The sequence below is a fragment of the Silurus aristotelis genome, assembly GCF_946808225.1.
Source record: "Silurus aristotelis genome assembly, chromosome: 5".
Lineage (NCBI taxonomy): Eukaryota > Metazoa > Chordata > Actinopteri > Siluriformes > Siluridae > Silurus > Silurus aristotelis.
The window spans coordinates 1,755,222-1,768,175 of NC_139578.1; the positions used below are offsets into that span (position 1 = coordinate 1,755,222).

The window sequence follows — 12,954 nt, forward strand, 5'->3', positions numbered from 1 at the left end:
CTGATCCTACTTTCAGAGAGATCAATAATGCAGGTGGTGGCGATGCAAATCCCCATGACAGCCTCTAAAAGAAATCACCATGGCCTGGTTTTAGGTGTCTTGGCATTTGTGTCTCGGTTCTAGTTTCTTTTTTATTTACGCTCTTTAACTAGGTACCTCCTAATGCCCATGTAGAGAAGCTGAAGTTGATCATGGGATTCTCAAGATAGTTGAAGTGCCAAAAGGAAGTGGATCAAGTTCCATTCATTTTGATGCACGTTTGGTAAGCAATGTTATTGTATCAGCCAATCAACTCTGACCCGTCTTTGTTTTATCCTCCCGAGCTTTAATGTACCCTAAACCCTGATATATAACTATGGACATACTTGGAGTATTAGCGTAACCTTTTTTGGATCATTTCAGATAATGTTCTGCATGAGTGGACTGAATGTATTTCGCAGAATGTGTCCTAGCGACTGCAACATCGTAAAACAGGCATTGTGTACTTTGTGGCATGCTGAGCTCTCGATGTGGTGTTCCTCTGCTCTGTGAAACATATGTCCATTTGGAAGACTTCTGTGCCTCTTAGAAAAACAAAGCATGTCTGTCTACAGATACTGTACACGTGGCAGGAAATTATATTAAACCATTTGTCCCAGCACCAGTGTCCCAGTACCTGTCTCAGTACAATGGACCCCTTCTGACTGGCCTCTGTTATAGTTGCCATTTTTTCTCAAGGATGTTTTACATGTGAGCACATGCTTTACATGTCAAATCCACCGGGAAGAGGCCACTTACAAAAAAAAAAAAAGCACCTCCAGTGGCAAGAAATGAAAAACTCAATTCATCGCTAAGTGCTAGGCTTTTATCTTGGGTTTATCTGTAGGAATTTGCCAACGTTTTGAATAAAGCCAAATTTGTAACCACAGGCATTTATTCTAGGACCATAGGACTTTTTTATTCGCCGTTGGTTACCATGATCAACATGAAGATCTACACCTACTGTACATTCTGTGTCCAGTCCTGGCAAATTCGCCAACGAGCTTGCATGCGTAATGAATCCCCTCACATACCCAAGCTTAACGCTCGTCATTCCAGAAATCATTTACATTTCTTTGATTTACATTCACACCATTCAGCAGAAGTTCACGCTTTGAAGTCGTGTCAGCGTAAATTGGCAAGCGTCTGAAAACCCCAGAGTAGGGAGTGTCCTGGCGAGTTGGTACAGACCTGCGAACTGGACACAGGCTGTTGGGTGTTTCTTTAGAATTTTTATTACGTTTATAGCAATTGCTATATTTATATAATTAGATATTACAATTGCATTGTCACGGTCGACAGGATATCCAGAGATAACAAGGTAGGGGTTTTTGCGCATGCTGCCTCAACGACATATGAAAATGTGGTCTGGTTCCTGTTCGTTTGGGAAGTTCTCGCTGACTCACCAATGGAATTAAAATCTAACTTTGAAGCAGACATGGTCAGAGAAACCTCACCCTGAACACAGGTCATTAAGGCTCTAGGTCTCCTCCCCTTTCCCTACTATTGTCTCTTCTCATTTATTTTCGCAAAGCAGCCTTGTGCTACAGTAAAGCAGGAGTCCAACCCGAAGGCAGGGCTTCATTCATCGCTTGCGATTCTTGTGAGGGTAAGAGTTTTGTTTGTGGATTGGTCAATGCGATGCAGAGAATTCACTCTCATTTGGCATTCTCAGTCCTATTCTGCATCTGCTTTGTATCTGATATCCAGTTTCGCTTTAAGGAATAAGTTACGCTTGTTGTTCTCTGCCCAGGCCACCTGTACGCTGAGAGAGGCTGTTGGACAGGCAGCATGGAGAACAATGTGACGCAGATGTCTCGAGAAGATCTGGAGGACCTTAGGCAAGCCTTCAACAAAATCGGTTAGTCTGTCAGCTTCCGATTCCAAATAGAATTACGTTACCTTTTAGCGTTTGGCGCATACCATGACGTAGATGATTAAACTTTTTCGGATGAATCCTAGGAAGATTTACTGCATGACTGTGTCGTATTTAAGATTTGTTATTAAGTATAAAAAAAAATCATCCAGGTGCAGTCCTCAATGAATGTTTACCATAATAAAGAAAAAGTGTGATTTCTGTGACTGTAGCATGGTAATTGGTACCAGAGGGGCTGGTTTGAGTTTTGCAGAATTTTTTTACATCAATGGAATCGAGTAAAAAAAAAATAAAATAAAAACCTCAAGTGAAAATGCCTTGTTCATAAGACAGGTCAAAGGAAAATGACCAGATTTGAGTTTCGTTCTAAAAAGGGTGTAGGAACTCATACCTATGATGAGACGTGCATCACAATGTGCAAAAAAATTTAACATTAAGGTGAATGGACTACAAAAGCAGACGACGTCATCAGGTTCCTCTGCGGTCAGCCTCAGATTTTTATTATTGGTTGACAGGAGAGGAACCTGCTTGATGTAATCCTAATCTAAAGCTCTTGACTGGTACCTGCATCATTTAATGCATTTTGCTTCAGTCTGATTGGACATCTGCAGTGTAGAATGGTCTAGGAAACCTGGTCATCGGGTCCCCAAAGTCACTGGATGAATGTTTTTCATTTACAATGCAGAGTTTGTGAAAATGCACAAGCACTCATTGGCTGTAAGTGCGAGTTGACCTTTACTAAGGAGAACAGCATTTGTGTAACAAATTGGCAAATTAAAATAAATCGTTCGCCAGGACTGATTTGCTTCCCTTGCCTTCCTCACTGCAGACATCGACAAGAGTGGTTATGTTAATGACTTCGAGCTGCAGGAGCTCTTTCGCGAGGCCAGCCTCTCTTTGCCCGGGTACAAGGTGCGAGAAATCGCAGAGAGGTTCATCTCGGGTGACACCAACAAAGATGAGAAGATAAGCTTCGACGAGTTCGTTGCGGTACGGATAATCCATCTAATACGTTATCCATTTTTAGAATTAGCTGCAAACACACATCCACAGCTTTACTGCAAATACCAAGAGCCCTCCAGTTCTGAAAGAGGGTGGGGGGTCTATATAAGTTGTACCCATTATTGTTTAATGTATCTGATTCCACCTGTATGAACAAATCATTTATCATCTGATACTACAGATATACCAAGATATTAGGAGCAAAGACATCAGAGAAACGTTTCGCAAGACCATCTCCAGGAAGGATGGGATCTGCTCATTTGGAGGAACATCTGGACTCTCCAGTCAAGGAACCCAGCACTCATATTCTGGTGGGCAAATCACCTTGAAACAATTTGTTTGACGCTGTAGTCAAAGTTGCTTTGCAAACACTGTTAGCATTGAAGAATAGAGGTGTGTCTTAGTTGCATATTATCTGCTGTTATCTGACCGTTTGATGTATTACATAATTGTTGTAATTAGTTGTATATATGTAGTTGTAATTACCTGTTTATGCTAGATCTTCTTTCACATTGATTTCTTAAGTTTATTCATGTACTTGCCATAGGCATTTTAAAATTGCTTTGAAATTTTACACTTGACGATGAAGGGGAAATAATTGTCCTACAGTCTGCATTTTGTAGCCCTTTTTTTGTTTATTGGTGAGGCTTGTGTTTGTGCTTAGAGACGGTGATATCAACTCTATTGAAAAACCCCTTGTCGGTTCTACTCAAAAAAAACTTGGCAACCTCTGAGATTTAACCTGAACCCGGATTATTTTAATAATCTGAAAAGACCAGAAATTTAGACATCTGCATAATCTAACTCTGAATATGCATGAATTTCCCAACATAAACATTGACCTAAATGTTTGAATATAGTTGTTCTTTGGCACATCACATTTAATTAGCATTGATGTACGTGCCATTGATGTGTTCTACTCGTTATTGTAGCTGAGCCAGAGCGCTGTCCCATTAGAAGCGATGAGTTGAAGTCATTTTATGGCCTTTTGCTGTGAACAATTCCCACAGGTAATCTGAGCCTTTCTATTGCTTATATCTTATCTGTGAAATTGGCCTGCAGATGAAGAGAAAGTGGCTTTTGTCAACTGGATCAATAAGGCCTTGGCAAACGACCCCGACTGCCAACACATCATCCCCATGGACCCGAATACCGACAGTCTGTTCACATCAGTGAAGGATGGAATACTTCTCTGGTAAAATGACACCACCATTCTTTTCTGTCTATCAAGAGTGTCAAACACATTTTAGCTAAATGGCCACATTTCTAGTCCAATTTCAATTTGGCCTGGCAAAACCTGTCAGTGGAGTTGAGTCAACCCGAGTGCCTGTTACCACTTATTGAACCTTGTGGCAAGTGGAAGCTTAGTGGTTAAGATGTTGGATGTAGGTTCTGAGATCAAATCCCAAAAGAACAAAGCTGACCATGCTGGGCCCTTGAGCAAGGACTTGAACCCTCAGCTGATCAATTGTAAATGTAAATGTAAACTTTTCCACATTGCAACATTATATTAGGTATCCAAAATGCTTGCGTTGGATAATATCTGAACAAATCTACACAAAATTCACTTGAACTAGAAGAACTCTACGAGCCATCTATTTGAATCACAGGATTTTTAGTCCTTCCGTTTAAATCCATTGTTTAATATTTAAAACAAACGAGATCTAAATAGATTGATTGTTGTTTGTCGCAATAGTTTATATTGTTCATCAATTCATTCACAGCAAGATGGTCAACCACTCCCAGCGAGACACGATCGACGAAAGGGTCATCAACACGAAAAAACGCACAATGTTCAACATGACCGTAAGCGTTTACTCTTCATACACTGTTAAGATGTGTTACAAATTGCCACCTCTGCTACCCTCTGCTCCGATTAGCAAAATGGCTTAAAACAAGAGCAATAGGTTAGCGACGATACGTAAACAAAATTCAAATGATCTTATTACTATGTAAAGGTAACGTTAAAGGTAACTATAACTAAAGGTCACCATTGATTTATGCTAGCTGCTTATTCAGACTTTTTTAAGCAAGGAATTCTATGTACCTTCATAAATCGTTATTAAACGCCCCTTGCTACAATGTCTGGGTGGTTGTTTCTACTGTTTTAGTGCCTGGTGTAGAACTTGGCCGAGTTCCTGGGAACCCGCGAAGTCGTTGCGTTTTTACAGTAAAGCATTTGAGTTAGGAAGGAGGACAGGATGACGGATTGTCGATTTCCAAATCCAGGGAATTTGTAGTCGGCACTCATTGTGAATGTGCCAGCGAACAAGTTCAGCCGGAAAATGAAGATGTCCCCGGATCTCTGCCAGAGCCTTTCAGACGGCGAATATAGCCGTTCAACAGGTGACAGAAACCGTGCTGACATGTGCAAGTGCATCCGGCTTTCCATCTGAGTCACTTTGTACCAGTACAGCAGCCAGCAGCAAGCCGTCCTGGGCTCGGGTCCAAAATAGTCTCTCTGCTTGGCTGGGTCAAAATAAAGATGGCCATATTGCTGCCATTTAAATCCAGCCAGTCAACACTTCATCTTCTTTTCATGAGCTCTCAATTGTGCTGTGTTAAGAATGAGACAAGCTCATCGTGGCCAACCTGACCTCAGGACAAGGTCAAGAAGATCTAAAGCCTCTGATTCTATCTGAATCAGCACAGACATAGCTGGAACCTTCAGACGTCACTTTTTTTCAAGTATAGAACCGCTTAAGGCATGAAAGGAGATGCATGGAGTGATGAGATGCAGCATAACCAGAGACCAAGTTACCACCTTAAAAGTTGTACATGACTATACAGGAAGTCTTTGGATGCGTTAGCATGAAATCTTTCCTTCACTTGAACTAGGAGAACCAAACTAGCACTGTCTCTAACATTGTCTCTATATGAGCACAAATCTTAACAACAACACTCCAAAATCGAGTGGAACATTTTCCCAGAAAAGTGGACGATATTATAAGAGCAAATGGGGACATATGGGGACTTTATGTTCATAAAGCATAATCTTATGGTCAGCTGAACAAGTAGCTCTAACACAAAAAAACTATTCTTATGTCCTGTTTAGTAAAAGGGCTGGTTCCTGTTTTTTAAGAACATTCGATGCTTTCTCAAAATTTTTCCATATGCAAATAGACTTGACAAAGTGGTTTAAGTGCTGTTTACTTGACCGCTTTGCTTCACTTTGGTATTGTTATTGTTGCGTTGCCAATGGTTTGTGGTGTTGACGCATAGATGATGTTGAACATTACTCCGGTCAACCAAGATCCACTGTTTCCCATTTCTTCTGATTACCCCATGAACCACAAACTTTTTACATCTAAAAACAAAGCTACACATCTTTTTTTTTTTGTCTTCTAGGAAAATTTAATCCTGGCCCTTAACTCCGCCTCAGCCATTGGTTGCATGGTGGTCAACATTGACGCTCAAGACATGATCGCTGGAACTGCTCACCTGGTTCTCGGGCTCCTCTGGCAGATCATTAAGATTGGCCTGTTCGCGAACATCGAGATCGCGAGCAACGAAGGTCAGACACACAACTTGTGGCCTGAAAATAAATATGTAAAGGAGTAAATAGCCATGGTTTATAAAAAAGAATACAAATTTAGTAATGTTGTACATTTATTTGAAAAAGCTGGACATCCACACTGGAGGTCAAATTAGTGTCGCGTGAGGGTGAGTCAAAATAAAAAAAAATCATGAGCCGAAGAGTAGAAAATGAACTTTAAATGCACCCCTGGTCCACTGTTCTTAATATAACATTGAAGGCTCTTTAAAACATGACTCACCCTTATTTACAGTCCATCTAATGTATCTGACATTTTACGTATTCCCTTTTTATTCTAGAAACTAACAATTTACTAGAAAAGTGATATTATTTTACAAAGAAAGACCATTAACATGATCTCAGTGATAAAAGCCAAGCACGAGTTTAACGTTTCTTTGTGCTATTACTCTTTGCAGCTCTGATCGCACTGCTGGGTGAGGGTGAGGACTTGGACCAGCTGTTGTCCCTGTCCCCCGAGGAGCTCCTTCTACGCTGGGTGAACTATCACCTTAAAGCTGCTGAATGGAAACCGATCAAAAACTTCACTGAAGACATCAAGGTAGCGTCCATATGTGTCTGGCTGCAGCACAACATGATGTAATTATCGATCATTTTTTACATTTCTTTCTCCTCTTGGAGCCGACTGCTCCATTTAAAAGCACTGCTTGGGAGCATAGCAACCATGAATTAATCCCAGGTCTAATATCCAGTTCTATGTTCAGCACTCTAATATTCATTTCTCCTGCAGGACTCCAGGGCCTACTTCCACCTGCTGAACGAGATCGCTCCAAGAGGAGACGAAGACGACCAGATACCCATCATCGTCGACATGTCTGGCTTAAACGTAAGTTCGTCTGTAGCCTGAATCAGAAAGCATTCTGGTGTTATGTACACTTAAAAAGTATAAGAGGCAATAGGTTGACAGTGGATGAACCACAAACGCCACAAAGCATTTTAAAGCATGGTTAAAAAAATCTTCTCAGGAAATAGTTTGGTGCTTGCTTTAATATCGTGTGGGGCAAGTAGGGAAAAGGGTAGTGAAAAAGGTAATAGAGACTATGTAAGGAAAAAAGTACAGTATTTAAAGTTTAAGAAAGTTCAAAGTTAAGTACGGCTTGAAAGAGATCCATAAAACCTGGCACGAGTGCAGGATGGTATTTCTGATTGCAGGAGGACGATGACCTGAAGAGGGCGGAACTCATGTTGAAACAGGCGGCTCGAATGGACTGCCGACAGTTCGTGTCGCCGCAGGATGTGGTGGCGGGGAATCAGAAGCTCAACATCGCCTTCGTTGCCAACCTGTTTAACATGTACCCGGCACTGAAAAAACCCGCCGACAACGGCATCGACCTCACCACGATCGAGGGTAAGGTGTTGTACTCAAGAGACTTAGCTAACATGGGCGGACCAGGCTACTTCTTTTAATTCGATTGATCTTACAACCTAAGGCAAAAAATCTGTGAAATTCCCTTAGATTCCATTTGTCTCATCTTTTGTTTCCACCCCCTCCTGCTCAGGATTGTGTACACTCTTTTCAACTACTGCTAGGATTACTATAAGACCAATGGCAATCAAAACTAAAGTTCACATTGATTTTTTTTTTCTTTTACTGATTGGTTTGGTTGCAAACCCAATAACTGCTGCATTCGAAAACTTGACAATGAAACAAAACGCCACTTCTTTATTTGAATGGTATACTGGCTACATTAATTTCACTTACTATCATGTAGAACAGTACTCCTTTATTGGGACTGACATTCACATAAGCCACACTTCCTCCATTAGAAATTATTTCATTGGGACAATCATGTAGACCACACGTCTATTATTAACCCTAACAGCTCCCTTCGTTAAGACAGAAAGTCAGCGGGGCATCCTTTCCTCACAGAGACGGCCACCTCAGCTAAGCAGCCTTCATTAGAAATTACATTGGCCACACCCATTTTCACTGTCAAGGACAGTCACATAGGCTATGCTCCTTTCCTTAGGATCGACAATCATATTGGCTTTGCCTCTTTCTTTGGGACATACAGTCACCCAGGCCACACCTCCTTCACTGTGACCTTGAGTCACCTAGGCCACACCTACTTCACTAGGACACACAGAGATACATAAGTCACTCCTTTTTTACGAAGACAACTATAAAGGACACATTTTTTACATTGGAATTGATCACATCCAATATCAAATCAAGAAATTAGCGACCGGTACTAATTGGTTCCCAGACCATAAAACAGGCCACACCTCCTTCACTGACAATATTTGGTTAGTGTTTGTTTTCCAACCGGCCAAAGGTCCATTTATAATTTGTGATTCTCTAAATGGCAAAGGTACGACATAATTACAATTCTTGTTATCAATATATATATATATATAAAAAAAAAAAACACTAGAAAGAGGCTTGACTAAATGCCCCTCTTTATGCAGGATTTTCAATCCTCATCTGAGGTAATGTACTTCAGCTTTGTACTTCAGTTTATTTATAGATTGCTAGACCCCGTTTAAGATTTAGCCCTCATGTAGGACGACCAAAGAAACTCTTTCAGCACGTCTTAACAAAGGAGATCAGTCCGTGAGTAAAATCAAGGGACCGTGAAAAAGATTTTTCACGTTTAGCCGAGAAGATGAGTCGAACGCATAAAGGTTTAATGCTGAATACTGTTCCACTTTTGAAACGGACCGTTTTAACCTTTGGGGGTTAAAGGCAAGCGAGTGTGCAGTGAATCTAAAAGAACAGGCTGAGCCTTTTTCCACACCTTTTTTACTGCGTAAACTGTACAACACCGGCTGCAAACCGTGGACAAGTGTGTAATTTTCCACTCGACTGACTTCATTGCATTTCTACAGGAGAATCCAGAGAGGATCGAACCTTCAGAAATTGGATGAACTCGCTGGGGATTAGTCCGAGAGTCAATCACTTATACAGGTACGTCCAATGGACTATGGGGGGTGGGGGGACTGGGATGGGGGGTTTGGCATGTCGGTCAAATTGCCTTTATAATTATTGAAACATAATTAGGTATATGTGTGGAAAACATCAAATATAATGTATAACGGTAATAAACAGTTCACATTCTTTCATACATTCGAAATCCCACCAGCTGCACACACAATTTTTCTGGGGTCATCAGTCACCAGTTCTTTACGACTACAAAGAAAGTGATGGACCCTTTTGTGTTTATTTTCCAGTGACCTGACGGATGGCCTGGTTATTCTCCAACTGTACGAGAAAATCCAAGTCCCGGTGGACTGGAAGAAAGTGAACCGTCCTCCGTATCCTGGTCTTGCTGCCAAAATGAAAAAAGTGAGAATGCAGTAATCTGGTTCAAGACAGATCTTTTTGAAAAACGATCTAAGCTGTCAAACACTAATTGCTCCAATTGTAGTCTTAAATCTATTACCTAGGCCAAGAAATCTTTTCTATCTATTTTTTCCAACCAGACATCGATATGACCCAACCTTGTTCAGAGTATTCCAAAGTGCCAATAATGTTTTAACCCTGACACAGCAGGGTATTTCCAAAGCACAAAAAATATTTGTCAAAAAATTCCACATCCCCCATCATAAAAATGTTTGTGATTTATGTATGCAAGTCTTTCGCCTATTTAAGTAAATCTGCATTTTCACAGCTGGAGAACTGTAACTACGCCATCGAGTTGGGCAAAAGGGAGGCAAAGTTCTCGCTGGTGGGCATCGGAGGGGACAATATCAATGAGGGCAATTCCAAGCACATTCTGGCGCTGGTGTGGCAAATAATGCAAAGGTACTCCATGTGCTGTAGCTGTTAATTGAGCGACAATATATATGGATATGGAACAGTGTACCGACAATATATATGGATATGGAACAGTGTACCACAAGCTGATTTTCTATTCATGGAACTCCAGAAATTTCACGCGTTTCCGAGTTTCAATTTGGGTGTTTACTTTCCCTTGTGATTAGCAAGATTAGCGCAATGTTTCTGTCTGCAAGGCTGTAGAATAGGAACAGATTTGGAAATACAATCGCAGCAAAAACAGGTGTCTTGCTGTCAAAACTCACAAGAAGCAATCCAACCGCTTGTCTGATATAGTTGCACGAGGGTGTGATTACGTTGTATACGATACACTATTGCATGTATTCCATGTGGTTCACACAGGTACACCCTCAAAGTGCTCTCAGATATTGGCGATGGAGAAAAGATTAATGACCAGGTCATAGTCAACTGGGTGAACACAAAACTGCAAGATGGACAAAAACAATCGAGTATCAGTAACTTTAAGGTAAGAGGTTATAATCCTTGTTCAATATGTCTTCTGTTCCCTTTTCTACTCCAAGCCATACACCAAGGGAGGGAGGGAAGTAGGGAAGTAAGAGGGAAGGAAGGAAGAAAGATGCTTTATACTTGTCACATTTACTTTACAGCACAGTAAAGTTCTTCTCATATCCCAGTCATGTTAGGAAGCTGGGGCCAAGATACAGCACCCATGGAACACAAAGGGGTTAAGGGCCTTGTTTAGGGGGCCTCAGAGTGGCAGTTTGTCGATACCGGGGATTCAATCCCGCCCTTCCAATCAGTAACCCAGAGCATTAACCACTAAAGTGTTTCTGTTAGATTTTGGTACATTAGGGTTTTCCCAGATAGACCAAAATAATGGCAGATAACTCATAACCTTCAGAACTCATTCTGCTCCGTATGGACCAAGTCAGCAAATTAGTAGCTTGAAATGAAAATTCCTATGAATTCCTTCTAACCATTCCGATACTATTAGGACAAATCAATCAGCTCCAGTCTCCCAGTGATCGATCTGATTGATACAATTGCACCCGGAGCCATCAGAGAAGACATGGTGAAGAGGGAGGCTGACAGTCCAGAGGACTTGCTCAACAATGCAAAGTAAGTCAACCTTCAAGCACCAAGATGGTTCGGGGACAAATTGTTTATCCAACACGAAAAAAAAAACCCTATTTGCTTCTTTATTCTCCTTTCTTCCTTTAGGTACGCTATCTCAATGGCACGCAAGATTGGTGCCAAGGTGTACGCACTGCCCGAAGACCTGGTGGAGGTCAACCCCAAGATGGTGATGACTGTGTTCGCCTGTTTGATGGGGAGATCGAAGTGAAAGCCTGGGTGGATCGGATTATAATCATGGAGATGAAATGGGATCTGTATGATGGTATTCCGGTGTCAATACTGATGTCACGTATAAAGTAAAACATATTTTCAGCTGAAGTGCATACCTTGAAATAGTTTTGCAGCTATGGCATTTTTTTTTTATACCTTTCATCACTTGTCCTTTGGTTCCTGCACTTTTAAAGCCACACCAGCATGAAAAGAATGTGATGAAGGTTTTTAAATGATGCTAACTCATCTTTCTATTAATATGATCCCCGTTTTCTATTCCTTCGTAGTGAACGAGTTGATTTCTGGAACAAAGAGATGTTTACTAATTAATTTTGCTAGCAAGATATTGCTTTTTTTGATGTGTGCATATAATGTTAATAAATGTTCTGCTGACTCATTAAATTGCCTTTAGAAATTTCTAACCCGTTGTTCATTTCAGACAAGGTCTTCATTCACTAATCAGGTCATGTGTTCAGTTGGTGGAAATTGGGTTCTTCTGCAGGGTTGCTAGACTCTGTTGGAGCTTGACAATCCAGCAGAACTCTTGAGACTCAAGAGTAACTAGTCAAGTGGTTTTGGCTAGTTTATCTGGGGTAGTATAAAAAAGTTTACAGGAAATTTATTTATCCAGGTTTAGACACTATCACCTTCAAAATACTCCCCTTGCACAGCAATACAGCGCTCCCAGCGTTCCTCTGGAAGTCTTCATTTCGAAGCGTGTCAAGCACCTTCTGCGATTTGCGCTGGATCGCCACAATAGTGTCAAAATGGTGACCTTTGAGCTGGATCTTTATCTTTAGGAAGAGGGTCTGCAGGAGCCAAATCTGGTAGGGTGGGTAAGATCTCCTGGATTGTTCTCAGACGATAATCATGCAGAATCTGCTGGATGGTTTTGACATTTTCTGAGGTTGCGCTCTTCCCGATATCTCGTCCTCTTCCAGTGATGTTCATCCGCTCTTGAAGCGTGCGTGCCACTCAAAACACCTCCAATGACTCAATGCAGCTTTGGCGTATGTCAAACGTAGGTGATGTCAAACGTCTCTGTGGCAGATTTGCTCTGATTTGTGGTAGACGTGGTAATGCACAATCGGCCTCGAAATGATTGCTCTTAAAAACTTTGTGATACCGCATCGTTTGGATACCTCTATTCTGTTCCAAAGAACCGTATTAGACCGGTCCCTCAGGTCAGAGACCTGGAGGCAGACCCTGAACCCACTGGATCATTTGTATGTCACAGTAAGATTAGGAACATCTGTGGAAAAGTGGTGCTGCAATCTGTAGCAGGGCATTAGAGACGTCTGGATTGACCTGTAGCCGGCTGCCACTGTGACCTCCAGCAGGAAATTCTGCCAGGCATCCATCCACCTCATGGGATTAAGTCCTGTTTAACATTTTGCTAAATGCTGAAAGGGATTACAA

At 41.4% G+C, this 12,954-nt stretch overlaps 1 protein-coding gene across 2 annotated transcripts; it reads left to right on the forward strand.

The window, feature by feature from the left end:
- The first annotated feature begins 1,444 nt into the window (after positions 1–1,444).
- On the forward strand, positions 1,445–11,954 carry pls1 (plastin 1 (I isoform)). 2 transcript variants are annotated; one of them, XM_083541111.1, is made up of 17 exons: positions 1,445–1,459; positions 1,556–1,627; positions 1,772–1,879; positions 2,724–2,884; positions 3,078–3,207; positions 3,959–4,091; positions 4,621–4,702; positions 6,245–6,410; positions 6,848–6,990; positions 7,180–7,275; positions 7,602–7,797; positions 9,279–9,357; positions 9,621–9,735; positions 10,061–10,194; positions 10,570–10,693; positions 11,183–11,307; positions 11,410–11,954. In XM_083541111.1, the coding sequence occupies exons 3-17, from the start codon at positions 1,810–1,812 to the stop codon at positions 11,531–11,533; spliced, it is 1,878 nt and encodes a 625-aa protein (XP_083397237.1). In that variant the 5' UTR covers positions 1,445–1,459; positions 1,556–1,627; positions 1,772–1,809; the 3' UTR covers positions 11,534–11,954. The 2 variants fall into 2 exon arrangements, with proteins under 2 accessions (XP_083397237.1, XP_083397238.1); XM_083541112.1 differs by lacking the exons at positions 1,445–1,459; positions 1,556–1,627 and adding an exon at positions 1,654–1,746 and having other exon boundaries at positions 1,816–1,879.
- Positions 11,955–12,954: the final 1,000 nt, after the last annotated feature.